Source organism: Sinocyclocheilus grahami, unplaced genomic scaffold (genome assembly GCF_001515645.1).
Source record: "Sinocyclocheilus grahami isolate Dianchi unplaced genomic scaffold, SAMN03320097.WGS_v1.1 scaffold760.1, whole genome shotgun sequence".
NCBI lineage: Eukaryota > Metazoa > Chordata > Actinopteri > Cypriniformes > Cyprinidae > Sinocyclocheilus > Sinocyclocheilus grahami.
Window position 1 is genome coordinate 421811 of NW_015505939.1, and position 16237 is coordinate 438047.

General features: G+C 39.8%; 2 protein-coding genes and 1 long non-coding RNA gene across 3 annotated transcripts in view; 2 read left to right on the forward strand and 1 right to left on the reverse strand.

The window, feature by feature from the left end:
* The first annotated feature begins 7565 nt into the window (after positions 1-7565).
* On the forward strand, positions 7566-10816 carry LOC107561216 (uncharacterized). Its single transcript, XM_016245604.1, has 6 exons — positions 7566-7626; positions 7983-8291; positions 8394-8717; positions 9670-9765; positions 9851-9931; positions 10743-10816. The coding sequence occupies exons 1-6, from the start codon at positions 7566-7568 to the stop codon at positions 10802-10804; spliced, it is 933 nt and encodes a 310-aa protein (XP_016101090.1). The 3' UTR covers positions 10805-10816.
* A 40-nt stretch (positions 10817-10856) lies between these two features.
* Positions 10857-11436, forward strand: LOC107561222 (uncharacterized). Its single transcript, XR_001605824.1, has 3 exons — positions 10857-10932; positions 11079-11147; positions 11320-11436. It is a non-coding gene; the product is annotated as an uncharacterized lncRNA (long non-coding RNA).
* Positions 11437-15823: 4387 nt separating this feature from the next.
* Positions 15824-16237, reverse strand: part of LOC107561198 (uncharacterized) — a 36929-nt gene continuing 36515 nt past the window's right edge. Inside the window, exon 5 of the mRNA XM_016245574.1 lies at positions 15824-15939. Coding sequence (XP_016101060.1) covers positions 15824-15939 — 116 coding nt within the window. The remainder of the gene's footprint in view (positions 15940-16237) is intronic.

Below are 16237 nucleotides of genomic sequence, written 5' to 3' on the forward strand. Positions count from 1 at the left end.
CTCTTTTGGAAGGCCAAAACAAAGTAGTTTCTCTTTCACAATGAAACACACAGCACCTTCACGACATGGCGGCGGCGGCAACAACAATACTACAGCGAGTATAAAAGTTATGCCTTCTTTCTTTGCATGAACATTTGGGCGGCATTATGCAAATCTTCCCACATAGTGACGTAGATATGTTGGGGCGTGTTAGATCGAGCAGTTTTAGGTAGGCGTGGTTAACTCTTAACTTTTATAAAGAATATCTCTTTAGATTTGAGACTTTAGTCTTTGCAACTATACATGATCTGTTTCTCTGCACCTCGTAATTTATCTGTTTCCATGAGTGGAAATGCTAGTTTGATGTTTCACGTGATATATCAACTCTTTTATTAAAGGGGTCATATGATGCTGTTAAAAAGAATAGTATTTGGTGTAATGAAATGTGTTTATGTGGTTTAAGGTTTAAAAAACACATTATTTTCCACATACTGTACATTATTGTTTCTCCTCTATGCCCCGCCTTTCTGAAACACGTCGATTTTTAAAAAGCTCATCGAAAAAAAAGTGAGGTTCTGTGATTGGCCAGCTATCCAGTGCGTTGTGATTGGCCGAATAACTCAAGCGTGAGACGGAAATGTTACGCCCCTTGCCATATTGTGATGATGCCCTGTCAGGCCGGAGCGATGATTCAAAAACATGAAAACCCATTATAAACGAGGCATTCGTTGCATCCAGTGGGGACATAATTATGGATTATAATGACTTATACTGTCTTTTTACGTGTTGCGTTGCATCGCGCCGCATAAACATAAAACCATGTCTGCATTTGTGATCGGAGAAATGACAAACAACAAGCACTACTCTACACTGCTTAAAAAACTCACTTTAAATATATCAAATATAAAAACTCTTTAAATATAAAAGATGTACTTACAGTCTTTGAGTCAGAACAGCCGGCATTGTAGTCTACTCTTCCAGGAAACAGTCCTCCATAAAATGCACTGCACACATCCGAATATTTGGGGTGAAGTGTTCTGGAACAGTGTTGTAAATACAACTTAACCACTGATTTCTAGTCGTGTCCATTTTTGGAAGGCCAAACAAAGTAGTTTCACGTTCACAACGAAACAGCGTCACACACCGTGGCCTACAGTAAGCAGAGGCCGGGGGATAAAGTGAGGAACGGCGGGAGGGTTAGAGTGAGCAGAGGCGTGGGCTTGAGAATGGCGCGGCCGGCGATTTCGACGAAGGAGCGTCCGGAAGGACATGTGACGACTCCGGGCTGGACTCCGCTTCCTCCACGGTGAAAGCCGATCCGGCGATCCACAGCGCAAAGTTGTCGTATTTCCTCAGCGACCAGCACGGATCAGCTCACAGTGTCTTTACGACATTGCAGCGGAAACAACAATACTACAGCGAGAATAAAAGTTTCGCCTTCTTTCTTTGCATGAACATTTGGACGGCGTTATGCAAATCTTCCCACAGAGCGACGTAGGTATGTTGGGGCGTGTTAGAACGAGCCGTTTTAGGCAGGCGTGGCTGACTCTTAACTTTTATAAAAAATATCTCTTTGGATTTGAGACTTTAGTCTTTGCAAATTTACAGATCTTCTTTATGCACCAAGAGCTTGTAACACTCCAAAGAGAAAGGAAAAATTATCATATGACCCCTTTAACTTGTCAGAACCAGATCAATTACACTACTGATAACAGTCCTGTTAGCATGTTTAAAATAATTCATATGAATATAGCTTGCTACTAATTACTTGATTTTAATAATGGATTCATTTAACATTTAATTATACAGCATCTTTACAGAGGCTGCTTTTACGGTCTAAAAAAAACACAGTAATGTATAAACAACAGGTTGCATGTAATGTAATAATATTTCCTAACAAGAAACTATGCTTCTAACCACAGGCCTACCACATAAGTTCCCTTTCATGGGAACTTCAAACTGCGTCCTCTAGGGGTTGCTATGGGGAACGCCTCGTCGTGACCCGTGTCTGAAGCATACATTGAAAAAGCACCAACTCGTTGGCCGGCGACAGCCATGACGTCACTACCGGTGCGACTATAGTATAAATAGGCACCGGGAGCACACATCATTCTCTTCTTTATCTTCATTGACTGTTTTGTTTTTAAGCGTGCATTTCTGTGGTAAGAGCGATCTCTATTTATCTCATTATGGCGAGCACTAGCAAAGCGTTTAAGGACGTGTGCATCCGTGTTGACGTTGTTGTGTTGACACACGATCTATGCGTTGTTTGTTGGGGTGATCGGCATGCACTGCGAGCGTTTTTTTCCAAGGGAAAAGCTCCGCTCTCGTTTGTCTCTCTTTTCAAGGAAAGAGGGGCAGCCATCTGCTATCCGCGATTCAGGACCCGCCTCTGCTGAGGCACGGAAGGGAATGAGCTCGTGGGGATCGCAGGTGGATCTGGCCGATGAGTTTGAAGGGGGGGTTTCCCTTTCGCGATTGTCGGCTGTGCACGAGAGTGAGCCGCTGGAGGATGATGTTATTTCATTAACATTGTCTGATTCAGGGGCCAGTGCTCTGCTGGGATCAGCCCAAGCAAAAGCAGGAAATGTCTGAGGAGGGCAAAGATGCTGAGGCTGAGCCTTCCCAAATCCTCCTGCCCTGCGTATGATGAGCTTTTAGAAATTATGGATCGCGCCACGGCGAGGCTTTACTTGCCGTGAAGCGGTTGAAGAAAGTGACGTCGCGAAGTATCTCGATGAACGTTATTTTTCTGGCAATAACCCTCTAGCTCAGGTGAGCCTTCCTTGCGTCCTGTTTTCCATATAAAGATTGAGAAGGAATGGAAGAGGCCGTTTTTTCCTCACGCATCCATCGATTCCAGCATACGAGTTATGCCAACATCGAGGCGATGCGCGAAAGCGGTTATGAAAAGATGCCCCTATAGAGAGACGCTGGCCAGCTATCTCTCTATGGGTGAGACGTCCTCTAAGACTCCCCTCCTTGACATCTCGCTCGGATGCCAGGGCTTACACAGCAGCAGCAGGTTGGGCTGTCGCTTCATTGCACACTATGGTGATGCTACAAGCATATCAGGCTGACCTGCTGAAAGACCGGGATAGCGGCCTTCACGAAGTCCAGGTCTGAGCCCGAACAACCCAGGGGTCCTAGCCCGTCTCGGTTTGAGGATCAGAGACTGGCTCAGAAGGCTAGTGTCGCGGCTCGCGCTCCTCCTCTGCCCGCGGGTAGGGGTAGGAATAATCTCGGGTCAAAGGGAGGTAAGTAAAAGACCTAAGGGATGTGATCCAGACAGGGCGTCAGCGCTTCTGTCCGGATCAGAGTGATACCTCAGTATCTACTCATTTCCTTCGGGGGTCTTACATCTGACCTTATCTTCACCTTCCTAATTCCCCTGTAACCACCATCTCTCCACCTGACCGAGGTTAGGTGGGCACCAGGAACCAGCAGCATCAGGTGAATTAGGCCCTTCCTCTGCCCCCCTGATGCGCTGAGTGTTTGGCTAGCTTGCAGTATGCTTACCCTTCTGATTTTACAATCATGCTGCAGGTCGAGCCCCCTCTCATTGAGAGCTGGGTTTGTGCTCCCTCAGCCAAGGTCAACTACTGCTAGCTGTTCCAGCATTGAAACATGCTGTAGGTCGAGCTAAGTAAATTATTGCGCTAGCTGTTCCAGCTTTGGAACATGCTGCAGGTCGAGCCCCCTTCTCGAATTGAGAACTGGGTGTGTTGCTCCCTCAGCTAAATAACTGCTAGCTGTTCCACCATTGGAACATGCTGTAGGTTGAGCTCCCTCTCGATTGAGAGCTGGATGTTTGCTCCCTCAGATACAGATTTACTGCTAGCCACTCCAGCATTATAGCCGTAGATTGACTTGATGACTTCTGAAGACATAGCGTTTTGGGGATGCGCTATTTCCATATATGGGCTACTTTTTCAGAAGTGCCACGAGAACCCCTAGAACGGTATTTCTAAAATCCATATAAAATACGATATTTAGTCTTGTTATTTAGTCAAGTAACACTATCTGCCAGTGGGTTAAGAAAAAATATCTTAATGCAAATGTAAACAATATTATTTTTCTCACCGCACCACTTTTTCATCAGACACTGTAAATGTGACAAAAATGGCACGTCTTTTTACATGGGATCCTGTAGGTGAGGCTGCATTCATTTGCGGGGAGTTACATTTACATTGGGATTTTATTTTATTTATTTTATTTTATCCACATGCATTTTTATTTGAGCGGTACTACTTTTAAATGACGTTCACTTGATAACATCTTGTTGCGACCTCTGGAAGTAACCTAATAATTAGAATTTCCTTTAGGTTTTCCAGTGTGGTGCATTGATTACACACATATACTCACTTCCGAAAATGAAGCTGATTACTGTATGGAATAGAAGGATGCCAGATGGATATACGAGATATATGTCATATACAGTGTTGGGCGTAACGCATTACAAAAGTAATACTATTACAGTAGTATATTACTTTTTGCTGTAACGCAGTAATATAATGTATTACAAATCAAATTTTGGAAATATTATTACTCGTTACAATATCAGTAACCAGTGTTGGGAGAAACGGATTACAAAAGTAATACTATTACAGTAGTATATTACTTTTTGCTGTAACGCAGTAATATAACACATTACTAATACAATTTTGGTAATCTTATTACTCGTTACAATATCAGTAACGCAAGTTACAACAACATTTTAACTCAAAATTAAGTGGTGAATTTACCAACACCGCAAAACAGCACCAGAGAAAAAATTCCGTGGGTAAAATAGTTTGTCTGTTTCCTGTTGCTGGAATTAGATGGTTGAGATGACTGCAGAGACGGATTCTACATTTGTGAGATGGACACACTCCTGATATTTTCAGTTAATCTGAGAAAAGGATAAGAATGCATAGTCCGGTGCAATATGTGCGACACCAAACTCTCAACATGGAGAAATAGCACGAGTAAAACCTGGAAACACCTGGACTGGTGCCACTAACACTGAGCTACCGGAGAGAGCTGCGGGGTCAGAGAAGACGAGCGCAGACAAGCAACAAAAATAAGTTTAACTAAAAATAACAAAATCTGTTTTTATTAAATCATAGTCTATAAAATGAATGAATATGTGAAATATTTGACTTAAATAGTCTAAATAACAGATTCAAAAAATGAAAGGAAAAGACTGAGATATGCTACTGAGTTTGGTACACAAGTTATTTGTGTGGTGCGGTGCTCTACGAAAGTCCACGGAAAGGAAACCGAGATGACAGAAATAAAAGTAAACACATTGCAGTTTCGAATGATCTGTATGACCAAAAATGACAGAGTATTTTTTTGTTGTTTCCGCTGTTCGATCGCGCCGGCGCCTCACGCACACACATACAGCATTGCAAATGGTGCAGCCTGTTCATTATCAGAATAAAATACAGTCAACCAAACATATAGATACACTGGCTAATTTAAATAGTGCGTACCAGTGTTGGGGGTAACTCATTACAAGTAATGCGAGTTACGTAATCAGATTACTTTTTTCAAGTAACTAGTAAAGTAACGCATTACTTTTTAATTTACAAGAGAATATCTGAGTTACTTTTTTAAATAAGTAACGCAAGTTATTTTTTTTTTCAATTTATTGATTGACAGCTCTCCTGTCCCCATGCTGAGAGACATCAGAAGATGTTACTGTAGTTCTAAAATAAATATCAATATGCATTAATTCATCTCACTCACAAAAAACCCCACAGATTCAGCATTCCTCAAAATGAATAAAAATAATGCAACTCAGAATATGTTCCTAATAGAAAACCTGTAATAATTAAATGTTAAACAACACAGATATGCTTTATGTATTTAATCCCATTCTATTAACCAATGTCTTTGCTTCTGACCTTCAATGATCCAGTTCAACCGTACTAAGAAGCAAAAATTACTCTAGAAAAACATTTGTGTGTTTTATTGCTGAAGTGTGTTGAAATTGCTTCTTCTGCATTCTACTGTACGGACGTAAATTTACATTTCCTTCAGCCTGAGGCTTATTCATTTCACTTTTGGTGTGAAAAGGCTTTTATATATGCCAAAAATATTACTTTTTTATTTTAAAAACAAACAAGCAAGCCCTGTCCAGATTTAAAAAGTAATGCAAAAGTAACATAACGCATTACTTTCCATAAAAAGTAACTAAGTAGCGTAATTAGTTACTTTTTTATGGAGTAACGCAATATTGTAATGCATTACTTTTAAAAGTAACTTTCCCCGACACTGATTACACTAACGGGGGCAACAGGATAATAAATATTTTCAGTGTACTATTTTTTTTCTCTGATGACATCAGTTTAAATGACAAATAAATGCATGAATTTAATTTGTACTGATATGAATAGGCCATATCTGTGTACAAGAACAAGCTTCACTTAACTCACTGTTAACTGCGCATAACATTTGAAGCAGGAATATGTTGCTGGGCACATATTTTTTGCTGCTGAGACTCGTAAGTGACCCCTTTAATGTGAGCTATAGGTCTATGCTGACAGATCAGGTATGTTCGAGCTCGCGGTATTTTGATGTCATTCACCGATCGGTCTGCGCAGCGCTGCTTCAAGTCGAACACATATTTCTTATGTTTCACATACATTTTAACATTGAATGGATATTGTATGCCCCATTAATAAATGCAGTGCCAGTTCCGTCTCTTTGGATAAAAGTGGAAATACTAAATGTGTTGATGTTTCTCTGATTCTTCTTTATTACGTGTATATTAAACGTTACTATTAATTATTATCACAAGAGAGTAATTGACTCCGCCTAGAGCTTTAATGCTTCACCAAACTTGACTCAGACCTGCAGACTCATAGAAAGAAGTGAAACTGACAGTAATGCAAAGAATAGCCTATAGATTGTGTTCAGAGCAAATGTGTGGCTTACAGTATGCAGATCTCATGCTGAAGAACATGTTTCACAACGGCTGTCGTGTCAAAGTCTGTTCCCCTGTGTTTCTGCATGTTAGTGGTTATAGTTATAGTTAGACAGTTTATAGGAAACATAGGAGGAACTGAGTTCAACACAACACCGGCATCAGTCAGCGCTCGGCTCTCGAGGGAAGATTTAACCTGTTGAGGTGTTTACAGAATGACTGTAGATTAAAACTGCCGGAACTGTTACCACTGAACATCAACCACAAGTGAGGGACTGTTCCTATTACAGTATAAGTGTACTGTACTTTACATTTAAGCATCACGAAAATAAATATATATACTGAAATCTACTTGAATTTGAGTGGATATTGTCGTGGAGAAACTCAGTTCGCTCTCAGAAGAAATAATGACTTCCAGAAGTCAAAATTAGACTTTATTGCACAAAGACAAAAAAAAAAATAGATGCCAGCTGTTCATTTGAAATAGTTTCATCAATATTTACATGAGAAATGTGAAGCAAGACTTCTCCAGTATGACACTATATCATTTAGCAACATTTCAACACTCACAGTCTGTAGATCAGAGGAAGTGAAGAAACACAGGAGGAGCTGATAGTATTTAAAGAAAGAGTTGAGAGCATATAATGAAGAGGAAGACTGAGAGAAAGAGAAAATGTCTGATGAGTGTCATCTGTGTCTGCTGGGACTGATCTTTCTCTCTTCACTTCTCACAGGTAAAGAAATATGTGTTTTCTCTACAAGACATTCAGTGGAATTAGTCTGAGAAAGAGTTCATTTGAACACCATCAGTTTCTTCTTGTGTTTCACACAGAACATACTGGATTATTCCTGAACGCACTAAAACTAGACAGTTTCACACTCAAACATCTGATGCTGAATTATCTTCATATTGAGAGTGTGTTTGTGATTCGAACAGCTCTCTGATGAAGAACAATAGTTTATTCTGGAGAGTGTGTTTTTTGTATTCATTGAGGAAAAAAATAATCTTCAGTTTTTTTTTATACTGGTATGTTTTATGTCTTCATTTACTAATATATAGTATAATCATTCATATGTTCTTGTGTTTCAGGTATCGGTGGAGTGGATGATGCTCATGTGTTCATCAGTTCTGGTGAAGATGTCCGTCTGCCCTGGAATAATGCTCTTCCTGACTGCACATCAACTACATGGATCTATAACAGATTCAGAGATTCAGCAGCAGTTGAACTGATTGGTTTAGGGATAAAGAAGAAAGACACAGAGAGTCATGAGAGACTGAGTCTGGGGTCTGACTGCTCTCTGAACATCAGGAACATCTCAACAGAAGATTATGGCATTTATAGCTGCAGACAATATGTGAATGGACCTGATGCTTATGTTTTTCTGCATGTTCTTCATGGTATTTTTATGATTATGTGGTCAATTTAAAAAGTTAAATTCTTCATTTAATCTCTCATGATGACAGAAGAGTCTGTTATTTGTGTGTTATTTTGTGTTTCAGTCTCTTCATCCTCCTCCTCATCCTCACAGACTGAGATCAGTGCAGGCCGCTCTGTGACTCTCTTCTGTCAGTTGTACTCATATGCTGAAGGCTCTTGTGATGATTGGATCCGTTCTGAGAGAATCGAGCTGTTCTGGGTGAATCAGGCTGGTGTTAAACTGATGAGATCAGACTCCAGATATCAGATATTATCCTCATCAGATCACTGTATCATCACTCTGAATACAACACTCCTGAATGAAGATCACAACAGAGAGTGGAGATGCAATGTTACTCAGAGAGATCAAGTCAAGAGCTCAGTCACATACACTGTCAAGAGTTCAGGTGAGAATGAGAGAGATCTTATTAATCAGTTTTAGACCGTCATAATGTCAGTAACACTAAAGTCTGTTAATATCACTGAAGAAGAACACACTGAGGTACAAAAGCTTCTTTCAGTCTGACAGAAGAAACTCAAAGCACTGCTGCAAACTAATCAACTGCAGTCGAGTTTAACAGTCCAAAAACTGCTGCTGGGAATAATGAAGAGACTGAAACTTGACAGCAAGTTATTATGTAATGTGATGATCAAAGTTAAATTGTGATGGTCATGTTCTACTGCAGGGGCTATAACAGTGATTCAAGCTAAAGTTACTGTGGCTGTGAGTATCAAACCAGGTCAAACTTGTATTGTTGAGAGAAACACACACACAGAAGTCGCATCGGTGTATAAGTCACATTTTATTATTACATTCAGAAATAATGCAAAATACTGGTAAATAAAGCGAAACATTAACAAACATTATCAACACTAGACTTGTATTGTCTAGTGTAAAAGCGAAACTGAAACTGCTCACGAACATCTCATCATTCGGCATGAATCGTTTTCATGATTGAGTCGTTATTCTAGTGGACCATTGGGTTTCTAAGCTATTTTTTATGATGTAAAGAAGCTTCGTACTTCTCTTGTGTCCCAATGTCAAATTAAAACAGCATCCTAAACATGCGTAAAATATGTGTTTGGAAAAAGAGCACGAATGCTCACGCAGACCAGCACAGGCTACTGAACAGAATTAAACAGAGTAACTGAATCACTTCTCTATGTTTAGTTTAGTTTAATGATGAAGAGACTTCGATGTCAAGACATTCAAAATGGCAAAGGGTTTATTTTTATTGGTGTACCTTCAAAAATAACAGTAAAATGCCCTGCTTTTGTAAAATAAAGAAAACAAACAAAATATGCTTGCCACAAACTTCTTCCTGAAGCGTGTCCCAAAAATAAATTCATGTTTTACAGTTCAAGCTGAAACAGTGACAGCAGTGATTCCAGTCCACATCACAGACTCTCAGGATCCCTCAACTACAACTTCATCAGAAACTTCTAAAGATCAAGGTTCTACTGATTTTAAGCCATTGATGATGCTTTTATTTTGACTCTAATAGTCATCAATCCCTGACTATGATGATCTCTTCTTCAGTCGCAGTGATTTCTGTGTCTGCCGCTGCATTCGCCGTTGTCCTTCTTGCTGTTCTCTGGCTGATCTGGAGAAAAAGAGCTGGTGAGTTTTCAGATGTCCTCCTGTCACGGCGCGGTCAGGAATCACACCGTGTGAGCAAGGGTTTTGGGTCCAAATGCAGGTTTATTTCACTGCCAGGGAAAACAAAGGTAAAAACAGAAACATAAACAGAGCTAAGACTCTGAGACACAGGCAAGAACACGCAAATGGGCACTGATGCAATACGGCCACCTCTGGCTTGCATCAGTCCCGGAACAGACACTCGAAACACTCGTAACCCTCGTGACTACAAACAAACAGTAACTCGTGACATAACTCAACCAAACATTAACCATCCGCCCCGAGTGGCGTGGGGAAGGCGCCTAAATAGTCCTCATGACGGGCCACAGCTGTGTGAGAGTGAGTGTGTGCACAGGTGTGTGGAGTGCAGGTGATGGAGTCCCGGATGGGCGACAGCTGTGTGTGTGTGTGAGTGGGTGCCCAGGTGTGTGGTGTCAAGGTGACGGAGAAAGAGTCCGGGAGGATGGGAGATGGTGACCTCTGGTGGTGAGAGGGAGAGCACCAGACGCCAGCCCCTGACACCTCCTTTCTAAAAATTAAATAAAGAGCATTTGATGAAGAGCAAACAAGCACATCACGTTGCTATTGTATGTATCAAGCATGTGGATTATGTGACTATGAGATTCTCAAACAGAAGTTTATTCCTGTAATGTCAATCTCAAAATGTGTTTAAAGAATAATAATTTCTATCATTCAATTGAATGGTCTTGAAATCTGAATATCATTAGCATTGTAAACATTCAGCGTTTTGCATGTTTCATCATAAATACTCATATGGGGCAGTTTTTTTCAGATAATAAAAGATGGACTGACGGATCGTCGGTGAGTTCAGTAATGCCAGTGATTTATATTTGATTTCTGTCTTCACAGCTCAATAAAGTGCAGTTTTAACTGTTTGTTGTCTGAAGGTCAAAGATGAGGATGAAGATAAAGTGACGTATGAGACGATCAACATGTCCACTCCTGCTGCTGCGAGAGACCATGTGAGTCAAACAAACCATTAGACATTCAGTTCTGTTCTATAATGTGATTTACTGAAAGTGGTCATATTACTGTACATATTACAGTGAGAGCTATGTCTGATCTGTGTATTAAACTTGAATCGCTGCACGTTTGCATGTATGTCTAGGAGCAGACAGATGATGTGACTTACTCTGAAGTCTCTTCTTCCAGTAAAAAGCCAGTAAAATCGCTCAGTGTGAGTAGACAGCAGCTCATTCCCTTGTTCTTCATCACTGACTGCTTCAGAGAAGCTTTGTTCATCTATATCCTGCTGAAATGTAGTTCTGAATCTGAGTGTCAGATAAATAAAGCTCATGCGCTAATAGTAATAATGGCATTGATGGAGAAACTCTGTGCTGTTCTTTCAGGATCATAATGATACAGTGACTTACGCTGCCGTCAGATGAACAGAAAACGAGCCACAGGATGAACTTTACAAGAACAAGAGCGTCACAAATAGACATTCATCACTGCGTGAGCTCATCATATCAGCATATATATATATGTTGAATTTTAAAGCGAAGTGCTGTGTAAAAAATAAATAAATTAACTAATTCCCAAGGTTTTACTTATTTAATTTTTTAATCAAATGCTTTTCTTGTAGAAAAAGTCGTCAGGTAGACAGTAGTCTGAGAATTACTTATAATACTTATAATTACTTATAGAATTAGAATTACAGTATAAATTACTTATGAAATCAGCAAGTTTATCCAGAAGAGAGCGAATGCATAATCCAACACCATAATGTTCATAAAACAGTGCAGGGAGTCCAAGAGAAGCACAGTCCAATAAACAGTCCAATGAAATTCAAAGTGACAGACGCGGTCAAAACGCACAATGCACAACACTATGGAGAGTAGCAGCACACAGACACGTCAACGCTCACTCAACCGGAAATGAACAAAGTAAACATCCAGCTGACATTCGTTTCTGTTAAATAAGATGAACGCTGTAATCTATGACATTGTGGAGACGGTAGCTGCTTCTCATTTCTTATTTGTGCATCCTTGTTTCCTTTCCTCACCACCTTTCCTCGCGTCTTAGCTCCACCAAGGAATCTGCCCTTATGTTGTTAAAGTTTGTTATTTAAGGCATTCATAATAAATATTAATAAAGCAAGATGCTCTGTTGAAACATATGACAGGTATGGTATACTTAAACTGCAAAGATAAAATATAAATCTGTGTGAAGGGGTAGGATAATTTATATGTGCATCCGTTTTTTCACCAACAATGACTTGGGCAAAGGATATAGCTGTGTATCCTCACTCATGACTCCTCAGGAAGCCTCCTCACGGAGCAATTAGAGAATTGAGGGGTGTTTCTCAAACGGAAGGCTGCATATCTCGGCTGCCACGTCATCAAACGTCGCTGAAGGCCGTCTCAATCGCAAGGATCCTTGGAAGACAGCCTTCGTTTCAGGTCCTTCATTCAGCTGAATTTGAAGGATGCGTGGGATGTATCCTCCGCGACCTTCAATCACCCACAATCCTTTGTACCCATTCCATTTCATGAAAATAAACTGACGAAAAACGAGTCAGTACTGAGCTTGTCTGAATTTATTATGCAATGTAAGACAAAAATAATGTTTTCGGACATGAAAGGATAGATGCGATCTTTAGTTTTGGTGTAAATTACTCACTAAACGCTAAACTGCAAATAATTTAAGCCACCGGGAGACTAGACGGCTGTGATTCATTGTATTGCATTAATAGAATGATTTGTAATACAAAGTATTTTTCCAAAACTAAGTTTTATTAGTATTTTCGTGCAGTAACATATGTGACGTAGCCACGTGCACTTACTAGACTGTCTCATTCTAGCGTTTAATGGCGAGGAGGACTCTAGCCTACAAGCCTCTGAAGGACTGAGCTAGGAAGCACGCAGCCTCGGTAGGATGCAGCCTTCTGTTTGAGAAGCACCCCGTGCCTCTGCCAAGTGGTTTCGATCTAGCTAATCAATGCGAGAGATTGAGATTGGAGTGGAAGCGCACAGGTGGAGCAGAGAAACAAAGCTACTGTTCAGTATTTCAAGTGCAGGTCAGTTTCAACCATAAATAGGCTATTGCAGTTTTGTCTTTGTTTACTTAGTTCAGCAGCAGCAGCCCATTACTCATCACTCAAAATACTGTATACTAAAGGACATCATTATTATCTATTGTAATGCTACAGTAGTAATTTAGCAGACACATAATCACATCATTTTATAATAGGTTTAGAGGGAGCTAGGGCAGACAACAACACAACCCTTATGGAAATTAATGATGATTTTACCATAAATCAAAAGACAATGATTACTATTGTTAAACCATGGTAACCACAAATTAACCATGGTTTTGCTACACTAACCATAGTTTAACCATGGAATTTGTAGTAAAACTAAATACAAATGGTAATCCATTTGCCCATTCATTTTGTCATTTTGTCAAAAAATCATATTGTCCCATTCCACCGCTGCTAACAGGTACAACAGGAAGAAGAGGTGTACTAGCTCCAGGAAGGGCATGAAAGTAAATCTAAACGCTGCAGCTGCTGTTCTCTTCATTTCATCATTTGACCAAATCCTCTACATGTTTCATGTAAAGAGTGTGATTTATTAACGTTTTGTTCACTAAAGATGACAGAAGACCCTTCCGCATCTACAGGTAAGCAATAAAAAATATTGTAACACGACGACTGTATATTATTTTATTCCATTATTAAAAATAGGGAAACTATTTATATCGTCATAGTCATGTAACCTATGTGTTCTTATAGTCTTTGAATATCGAATAATAATTCTATACACCAAAAGCACATGTAATATCCATTGGACTGAAGGAGAAGCAAACTCATAATTTTCATGTTCACAGCAGTATCACCTCATCTTTCAGCCATCAGACTGTCAGAAAATCAAGGATGCACAGTTGTAACATTTACCTAAAGTGTAATTTAACTAATCTCTGTGGTATAATTAAACCATTGTACTGTGAAAAAATAAAATAAAAGACCCTGCCATTTAATGTGCATTTTTGGTCTAAATGAAAAACAAATAACACTAGAACTTTTTGCTTGACACCAGAGTATGAGTGTAGTGAACACACATATAGCTTTACTGCATGCAGAAATTAAAGGGGTCATATGATGCTGGTAAAAAAAACATTATGTTGTGTATTTGGTGTAATGAAATGTGTTTATGCGGTTTAAGGTTAAAAAACACATTATTTTCCACATACTGTACATTATTGTTTCTCCTCTATGCCCCGCCTTTCTGAAACACGTCGATTTTTACAAAGCTCATCGGTCTGAAAAGCGAGGTGTGCTGTGATTGGCCAGCTATCCAGTGATTGCTTGACACCAGAGTATTAGTGTAGTGAACACACATTTAGCTTTACTGCATGCAGAAATTAAAGGGATCATATGATGCTGGTAAAAGAACATTATTTTGTGTATTTGGTGTAATGAAATGTGTTTATGCGGTTTAAGGTTAAAAAACACATTATTTTTCACATACTGTACATTATTGTTTCTCCTCTATGCCCCGCCTTTCTGAAACGTGTCGATTTTTACAAAGCTCATCGGTCTGAAAAGCGAGGTGTGCTGTGATTGGCCAGCTATCCAGTGCGTTATGATTGGCTGAATACCTCAAGCGTGTAACGGAAATGTTACGCCCCTCACCATACTGTGATGATGCCCTGTCCGGCCGGAGCGTAACATAAAACTATGTCTGCATTTGTGATCGGAGAAATGACAAACAACAAGTGCTACTCTATACTGCTCAAAACTCGCGTTTGAATCATCAGTGACAAATCCTTTAAATATAAAAAACGTACTTACAGTCTGTGAGTCAGAACAGCCGGCATTGTAGTCTACTCTCCCAGGATCAGGACACAGTCCTCCATAAAATGTGCTGCACACATCTGAATATTTGGGTTGAAGTGTTCTGGAACAGTGTTGTAAATACAACTTAACCACTGATTTCTAGTCGTGTCCTCTTTTGGAAGACCAAACAAAGTAGTTTCGCTTTCACAATGAAACAGCGTCACACATGGCGGCCTTGAGTGAGCGGAGGTGGACGGGCTTGAGAACGAATTGAAAAAATTTAACTTGAGAAAAATTGAAATCGCATCATATGACCCCTTTCAAACACAGACTAACAAAATTCTTCAGAAGTAAATATATATATAGTTGTTCACAGCAGCAGCTTCCAAATACAAATGGCACAGTTAGAATCAACTCGCGGGCTTGAGAACGAATTGAAAAAATTTAACTTGAGAAAAATTGAAATCGCATCATATGACTCCTTTCAAACACGGACTAAGAAAATTCTTCAGAAGTAAATATATATATATATATATATAGTTGTTCACAGCAGCAGCTTCCAAATACAAATGGCACACTTAGAATCAACTCCAGACCTTTTACCTGCTTAACTCATGCAGAAATAATGAAGGAATAGCCCACACCTGTCCATGAAACAGCTTTTGAGTTAATTGTCCAAATACTTATGGTCCTTTAAAAAAGGGGGGAGGTACATATTAAAGAGCTGTAATTCCTTAACCTTTCCTCCAATTGTGATGAGAATACCCTCAAATTAAAGCTGAGAGTCTGCACGTTAAGCCCATTATATAACTGTAACTGTATATAACTGTAACTTGTTTTGGTCAACAGCTAACAGCGACAGAGTGAGCGGCCGCCGTAGCACCTCTCAAATATTGCCCGTTCCTGCAGTTCCCGTGAGGAGACGTAGACGCATGTCCACCACTGGCCAAAGTGCTGGAGGAGAGGACAGAGAGTGATCCGCTGCTGATCCAGCACTACATCCTCACGATCACCTCCAGATCCGAGCTGGAAGGTCGACAGATGAGGGAGTGAGATGTGAGTGCCAGTGATGCTCATTCTTCTCTTCTGTACAGCCGTTCATATGTGAACACTGTCGTCTTCTCGTGAAATCCAATGGAATCACATTCATTTAATACATGGAGTGTGGACACCATTTTCCTGCACTTCTCTTATGATGTGTAATTATAATTAACATCACAATGTGTACAAGACAGTAATTAATCGCTCAAAAGTTGGAAAAGTGCTGTTTATTTTTACATATCTGTCAATCTGAGGCGTTGCTATGGTTTCGAGCGTTTTGCTTGACTGACTGATATTCCACAGTCTGCTCAGAAACCTTCTTTCAGTGAGTGGGTCGCCGGAAGGAAAAAATAAACTAAACCATATTTTAAACTTTTTTTCATCAATAATCAAAGCTAGTGTGTCGCTTTAATTATTTTAGAATATTACATAATTCATCATTGCCC

Excerpts from the sequence above, each read along its gene's own strand:
- LOC107561216 (XM_016245604.1), top strand. The coding sequence starts at position 7,566 with ATGTCTGATGAGTGTCATCTGTGTCTGCTGGGACTGATCTTTCTCTCT. Across the intron at positions 7,627-7,982 it reads TCTCTCTTCACTTCTCACAG|GTATCGGTGGAGTGGATGAT; the intron begins GTAAAGAAATAT and ends CTTGTGTTTCAG. Across the intron at positions 8,718-9,669 it reads ATACACTGTCAAGAGTTCAG|TTCAAGCTGAAACAGTGACA; the intron begins GTGAGAATGAGA and ends CATGTTTTACAG.